Consider the following 7880-nt stretch of genomic DNA (forward strand, 5'->3'; position numbering starts at 1 on the left):
CAAAGGAAATTCCAAATAAGCGACTTGGTGATTTAAATGTCGCCGTTTCACTACAGAATATCACCGGTACACCTTACGTTAATTTAAAACTTTGATTACGTAACATCATATTTCTTGATTATGCAAGATGATATTTCAAGCGGTTATTTGTTTATTCCCTCGCACACATGTTGCTAAAATCTGTAGTGTTCTTGAATTTGTTAAAAGTGTATCCCTTACTATTTGCAACGTGGTAGAAACTTTTTATGAACCGAATAACGCGCAAGTTCTATTTTTATTTTTTTATAATTTTCCTTAATTTACAAAAGATTCAAGTGATTTGGACTAGTTTTGTATGCGGACATTTTGATCCTTACTGATATATAGAAATTTAAATGTTGTGTGTTAAAATGATCAATATGAAGTATCATTGTATAGATTGTGAGACATTAGCGATTTTGATAATTTGAGAATACGTTGTCAAAGATTTGATTCCGAACTTTTTTATTTGTAAAAGATGTCGCTTCGTTCTAGGTTCCCAGCCATTTGCAGCAAACTGTTGCTATCACTACGGTGAATTCTATATATGGCATCGTGCTTGTAGCAACGGGGACCTGGAGGCGTGGCTTATGGCGTATGGATAGAGACTGGAGAGAGCCACCTGTTATTTACTTCTCCATGCTACATTATCCCGACATTAACTCGGCTCTCATTGGTCAGCGTTCTTCATTAATAACTCGTAAACAAAGCTAAGGAAAAAAGTTATTTAAAATGATCTTAGAAACTTTTCATTTCCCGGACGTAACATAATTTTGGACATCTTGTATACATCCGATTCGATGTATAAGACAGATGCATTGTATAGAAAGAAGATGTAATTCAACATTATGGTACTGAAAACGCAGTTAAAAATCATCGAAGTTGGTAAGGTGTATCCGAGCAGCATAATCATCAGATTATTTCTTTGTGTGAGTGGTCGTATTGTGTTGGGACGGACGTGACCTTGCAAAAGTATAGCGACTGGTACGATAGTAATTACTACTCGTAAGTCGACTGAGCAGATGCTTCAACAATTCAAAGCTTCTTCTCCATACACTCCTAAAATTTATATACTCTTATTAATCGCTTTTGTAACCCTTCAACAGTACAAATGCTGTTTTCATTGTGCACGGAGAATGGTACGAAGGGAACTGGTAGAAACATTAAAATTGAAGCAGGTTATACGAGAAGAATAGTTTTCAAATGAATACTGATAATTGTCGCTTATCTTACGGTCATAGAAAATTTGTACAGCATGATTTCTGTTAACGAGTTAGGACTCTTAAACGTACCTCTTCATTACGTCGGCAATCACTTAAATGACATCATTTTATCGACGCCTAGGTCGACGCACTCGTATACATCCGAACATAAAGTGTTAATATTTCAGATCTCTTTCGTATTCAATTATTGTTAGAGGATATACGAGACGGGATATGAAATGACGAAGATTTCACAATGTGCACTGAATGGAACGTCGTCAATGTGCTGAGAGAGAATGCTGTAGGTTTGTAATACAAGTGTAGACAAAAATAAAAACGGAGGGGTAATACGGCTTATTGCACGATCATCCCACCCACTTGATGTATTTACACTCATAAGAAATATACACTTATCAGGAATTCTTCTGCAGTATTATTGTATTTTACCCAGTCGTATGATTCTCAGCGCTTCATTCATGATTTATTTATACTATTTCTATAAAAGTCTTAAAGCAGTCTTACTTGAATATATTGTAAAATGATAAAAAAAAGCTAAGCGAATGGGATTACTGAATTTTGTATTAAGTAATATTCGATGTTTCTTGTTACTGTAGATAATAAATCCTCTTCTTATGTAGAATCATACACGAAAACATATTAAGCATTGTGCTATTTTATTAAACATCAATATTGCAAGTTAAACTCGTTGCCAGTAGTTATGATCTACGGGAATAAGGCATGTCTTTTTAACTCAGTTTTCAAAAAGACATAATTTATACCCAAAAGTCATAACTCGTCAAAAAATGCTATGATGTAGTATTTTAAACCCCTGTTCACAATTATGTGCAAATTACGCTGAGAAAAAATTGATCACAGTTTCACTGAACGTACCTTAAAATAGACATCGAGTGTTGACACTTATCCTCGTTTGCAATAAAGCTAGTTTTAATTAAACAAATTAACAAATCATAAGTATAACTATTGTGCTTGCGCTGTGAAAATGCTGTGAGAAACATTACTCTTTGGCATAATACGGGAAAATATTCATACCCGACGGATTAGACTGCCCATTGAAAACCGTAACTGTTTTGTAACCATTGCTGCAGGAGAACTTGCATATCCACAATGCAAACATAGCAGTAATAATATTCGAAAAATAATCTGATTCACTGAATCTATCAATACACATATTTGTTGATGTTTCTGTTATTGCAAGGGGAAAATGGAACATTCTATAGTCGTTTTTCAATTGTGCTAATTAAATCGATCGCTCCCGGACAAAAGTACGTACGCGGAGTGGATAATATTCAGGGTGTTTACAAATTATAAATGAATATAGGGTGTTAATAAAATATGTTACCAAGGTGTAGTCGGACATTACCACAAACTGTCGGCTCATATCGTCTATACCCTCAGACAAGATGGAAGTGTTTCAAAAAAACTACAGTACCTATTGTTCTATACTGAATCTAGTAGGGCTGTGGCCTTACGATGAGTCTCTGCTGGTCAAGGTTCAACGAGTAGTTTTTTCTGTGCTTACTCTTTCCTGCATAGTGTTCCAGGTGAAGAAGATTATCTGTCAAAAAAATTTAGATATTTTTATATCGATAGAAATAACAACACATTTATCGTATAATAGTTAGAGTCTGGTGTATAAATTACGTGGTAATGCGATTTAAAATAACTAAACCGTTTACAAAGTGTATGGTGACAGCTCGTTAATAACTTATAGTATTGCCAATATTGTGTAACGCCCATTTTCAATTTCTATAATGAATAGACGAATTTTATAGGGTTTCCCCATTGTAGAATACGCTTTAAATGTTCAATAATGATTGCTGTGTTTGAAATACAAAAGTGTAGAACATTTCTGTAGATTCTCAGAACTACATGTTTGTTTGGAATATTATAAATATTTAGACATGTCACAATTTATTCTTTTACTGCATAATATTATAGCTTCATTAATGATTTGATCATAGCCAGGGATGAAAAGTTAACACAAGGTATTACTTTCTAAATGTGTATGTATTATGCAACATAATTAAAATGTATTGTGCAGTTATATCTTTGCAATGTATCGTTAGACCACGCCTCTTTTCAATACATCCTGTATTCGAAGCAAGTTTATCTTCTATCGTATTATCAAGAATATTCTCGGGAAGCATTTATAAAAATTATTTACCTCTAAAGTCGTGAAACAAGAATTGTTCCGTAAATCTGACTGTTGCTATTGCAAATAATGAAACCCAGAGAAAGGCAAATATTGAAGATTAAGAGTAGAACAAAATGGTAACATAAGTATTTCAAAAATCAAATATATTTATCGGCGTTTATTAATATTTAGTATCTTGCAGCGTCTCCCATGTTCAGAATTCATGCACCTGGATGCGATTTGTTCTTTTATATATTTACATTTGAAAAGTGAATACGTATAGTATGTGTTATCTTTTTGACTCAGACTTCATACCGTCAGCTGACTGAATACAATATTTTTGTAATAAAATTTTTTTCTAAAACATACAGTGTCTGCTGATATTTATAACCATAGAAAGCGAATAAAATATTTTTCAGATATCAACGCTAACGTTGGTAGAATTATCACTGTCCAATATAATTGTAGCGTTGTCATATAGCTTTCCATTATTACTGTATTTCCTACGATACACTGGTTTCGTGATCAACTTTCCAGTAGTAAGTTGAACCTCTCTATTTTTTATCGAATAAGAAATCAATAGTGTAATTATTAAATATAACCACTAAATGAATCTTCCGTAATTCTAAGGCTGTTTTTTACACATACAATTTTAGATCAGATCTCTGTTCGAAAATGTTGAAAGAGATTGCAATACACTAAAAGACTCTGTCGAAGTGGATATGTTACTGAAACAAATGGCAGATGCGAGACGAGTAATTCAAGCATACGTAGGTAAATAATATTCGGTACATTGGTTTTTAGAACGTTACGTTGTCGTAATCATGTGATTGTGATATGTATAGATATAGATTAGTGAAATAATTTTAAAACAAGGGAATATGTGTCACAGAGTAATGTACAATCTGATTTTATTTATTCGGTGTTTAATGGCAGGATAGGAGTGTGGAGTGAGACTGCAATTATTGCATCATCGTTGATACTATCACATGCCATTACTTAACACTCCAATGGCAGACTTTTTTGGCAGGAACATGAAAGAAAGTCGCCAATTATGCAACACCATTTCGTTTTTCACAAGCCATATTTACGAACTGATTTCATCGAATGAAAAGTTTTTATGGACATTTTAAGTTTCGGTTTAGAACAGTTTGAAATGTTCAACATTGTAAACTATTTTCAAAATTGGAGTGGTTGAACAACTTTCAGAATAAATCACTGTATCCATCTTGAAATGCAATATGCCTATTTCACGTAAAAATAACACTAAAATAAAATTTCTAATTCCAGTTATGTCATCCTTAGTGGCTGCCTACGTGACCGTGGCCGTGCTAGTACCTACAGTGCTGCGCTCGAAACTTCAACTTCATTATCTGCACATGTTTGGATTCTTTTATACCGAAAGCGATCAGCGAACTGACTGGGTTTCTGTTCAACTGGTACTTGTGAGTGTAGCTGGTCAATTTACATTGGCAGGTACAGAAGCGTCACTCGCTGTTTTCAGCGCCTATTTGTGTGGACTATTCGACATTGCCAGGTACGCTTGAGTCATTTCCTCCGATTTTTGCGTTCCCTCTCATTGGTCAGTATTTTTGTCAATAACTCGTAAATGAGGCCGTAGATTGTATTTGCGTTAAAGAAGAAATTACTTCGTATGCTGTCATAAACCCCTCATTTCAGTATCATAATTTTGGGACACCTTGTACACATTAGTCGCGCTTGGTATTCGGTACGCGTAGTGATATATCTATTAATCTTTTTCCAGTTACCGATTAAAAAATGCAGTCAACAAAATGGTGAACTCAGTTACTGTGGAGCTAATAGACATACGATCAGCTATCGAAGTACATCAGCGAGCTGTTGAGTTGGTATCTACATTTAGATATTTCAATAATAGTTGCGTATATTTATATTATATATTTTTATTACGTATCTTATTTAATCTGCATCTGTCGATGGTCTACGCGCTGAAATGTTATATATTCCTGAACGGAGGCTGGCAACGAATCTCACGAAAAACATGATGTTATCGTATTTAGCTGCGATTGTAGCTGTTGTCGCCTCGTTTGCCATCAATTTATACCGTGTAAGCATGATTATTACATATCGGAAAGAGTTCGTGTACTATTCCAGTCAACGATAAATTCGTACTGAATTTCTCTTATTGGTTTGCAATTCGAATATACGGAATTGATATCCATGGAACATGTATTTGCATTCTGTATGAGTAGTATATAAGCAACTTGCATTTTAAATGGTGAAATCAAGATTATACTGTTTGGAAATATTGTTCAGTGTTTCTATCATTTAAAGAAAATCAAGGAGATCTTAGCCCAGTTATTTTAAAGAATTTCAGTTTGATGAATCCAGAACAAATGAAATGATTTCCTTAAATCGGTTTTCAATAGATCTTGTTACTCGCACTTCTGCACAAATTGTAGTCTTTTGCACGGCCAGACACAGTCGCATCTCGCTTTGTTAATTCATAGCAAAATAAGAGTGATGATTATTTGTAGGTTGGTTCAAATATCATGATAATTTTAAGTATCAATTAGTTTACCCTCCGCGAATGAAACAGATACACTTTATACTAACGGAATATAATATAAACTTATAGATTCTTGCGAAATGGTAACAAAAACAAATTAAATTTGCATGAACTTTTTTCGCTTTCTAATTGAAGTGAGTAAGAAGAATGCGATAGTTAATTATGATATACCAATGTCCGTCTGATGAAGGTAGTGTAATATAAAACTGATCTTTGTATGTAACAGTTTCTCTTAGCCACCAAGCAGTTGGAAGACGTGGAAAACTTGGCATTTTCATGCAACCTCCTTGTATCGCACATTATAATCATGTTCCTAAATAATTTTAATGGACAGAAACTGATAACCACTAGCATTGAATTTTTCCATCAAACGTAAGTCCACATTTTTATTGAGGAAACGTTTCTATATCCATTGCAGTTGAGAACGGAACCAATTTGATGCGGTGCTAGTTGAAGTGTTATACACAATCAAAAGTGAATTTGTTTACATTAAGAGTTAACTTAGATGAGAACTACATACCAACTTGAATTAATAGATTCTTCACAATTCAACTAAAATTGTACTTTATTGTACTTATTTTGATAATCCACAGCTAAAATGTGAAATAAATATTTAACTTATTAAATAAGTAAATATTATGATCATGTGAATCATAAAAATAAATATTTTATCTTGATTTGAAGATACGTAGCAAAGAAATAATGAAATGTCGATGTTCAATTAAACAGATACAACACCTTATGGTATTATATACCACCGAAGTCGCAGAAAATGTTGTTGTTCGTTCTGATGAAAAGTGTTTCAGAAGTACAATTTGATCTGGCTGGATTATTTACTCCATGCTACGAAGGTTTCTCAATGGTAATTCACTGTGATTGTACCCTAATATATTACCTACCGGTGGTTGTTCGACTATTTATAACTGACAATACGCAGTTAAGAATTTCTTAGGAATTTTATTTATAACAGTAATGGCATTGATGCTGAATCTGAAATCTATAAATTCCTTTCAAACAAAATTCTTATTGATAAACTTCCGATAGGTAAACAGTTAACGGTCGTGACTCTCAAATTCAAATTCATGATGTTCTTGTTTCAGATGATGAGCTCATCTTTTTCATATTTCACTGTACTTTATTCAATCCAATAGAATATTGGAAAATGTCATGTCGAATAGTAGTAATTGGAGGAGGTCGGAATTAGAAGAAATTGGGAACACTTCGTTGTGTCCATTTGAAAGTCTCTTTTTGCTATAGAAAATCATCGTTAAGCTATACGTGATCGTAACCATAATTTGTTGTACTTACTATACGCACTACAAATCCATCTTAAACGGCTCAGCAATGTGTTTCTAGAAACGAAACACATGCAAAATTTTGCAAAAATTTAAACAATGTCGAATAATTGTAAATTGTCTTGTAATCGGGACATTAAGTTCTATGAGTCCACGACATTTCATAATGAGTAAATTTCATCATGAGTAAATTAACGTTGTTTCAGATTGATTAGTAAACGTCCTCCAACTTTATTGGAAATTATTTCATCGTATATGTTTCCTAGTTTTCATCCACTGTCGTATCAGATTATGTACATAATATTGAATACAATGCTTCTTACACTTTGTTAATGTTCAGCTATGATCGTCTCAAAGACACAAACGATCAGCATGTAAAGTGATCGTGGATTTGATATAATAAAGGATTTATGATATGATTCTGCTTCTTACTTCAATGTGTTGACAATTCTTCAGCGAAACTTTCATCAAAGAATAAACTACGACTGGACTAGTTTAATGTCACATGCGGTGTTATATATTTGTGTTTAACACATTTAATAACATAAAACGTTTTTTGTATAATTTCAAGACTCAACTTATAGTATGCAGATAATTGATTCAGTTCATATTGTGGTAAGATACCATAGAAATACACCGTGTCCCGAAAATGTTATATCTCT

The 7880-nt window shown here is 33.3% G+C and overlaps 1 protein-coding gene across 3 annotated transcripts; it reads left to right on the top strand.

The window, feature by feature from the left end:
• LOC144477700 (uncharacterized) lies at positions 1-7839 on the top strand. 3 transcript variants are annotated; one of them, XM_078195432.1, is made up of 9 exons: positions 1912-2782; positions 3795-3914; positions 4032-4149; positions 4666-4912; positions 5141-5239; positions 5371-5461; positions 6150-6295; positions 6653-6785; positions 7024-7839. In XM_078195432.1, exons 1-9 carry the CDS (start codon positions 2642-2644, stop codon positions 7072-7074), a joined length of 1146 nt encoding a protein of 381 aa, XP_078051558.1. In that variant the 5' UTR covers positions 1912-2641; the 3' UTR covers positions 7075-7839. The 3 variants fall into 3 exon arrangements, with proteins under 3 accessions (XP_078051560.1, XP_078051559.1, XP_078051558.1); XM_078195434.1 differs by lacking the exons at positions 1912-2782; positions 3795-3914; positions 4032-4149 and adding exons at positions 1-66; positions 514-694; XM_078195433.1 differs by lacking the exon at positions 5371-5461 and having other exon boundaries at positions 1911-2782; positions 5141-5243.
• Positions 7840-7880: the final 41 nt, after the last annotated feature.

This window comes from Augochlora pura, unplaced genomic scaffold, assembly GCF_028453695.1.
Source record: "Augochlora pura isolate Apur16 unplaced genomic scaffold, APUR_v2.2.1 APUR_unplaced_298, whole genome shotgun sequence".
NCBI lineage: Eukaryota > Metazoa > Arthropoda > Insecta > Hymenoptera > Halictidae > Augochlora > Augochlora pura.

Bases quoted from the DNA above. Each gene is read 5' to 3' on its own strand.
- LOC144477700 (XM_078195432.1), top strand. From the start codon at position 2,642: ATGGAAGTGTTTCAAAAAAACTACAGTACCTATTGTTCTATACTGAAT. The intron at 4,150-4,665 runs GTAAATAATATT...TTCTAATTCCAG, and splicing joins AGTAATTCAAGCATACGTAG to TTATGTCATCCTTAGTGGCT. The intron at 6,296-6,652 runs GTAAGTCCACAT...TCAATTAAACAG, and splicing joins ATTGAATTTTTCCATCAAAC to ATACAACACCTTATGGTATT.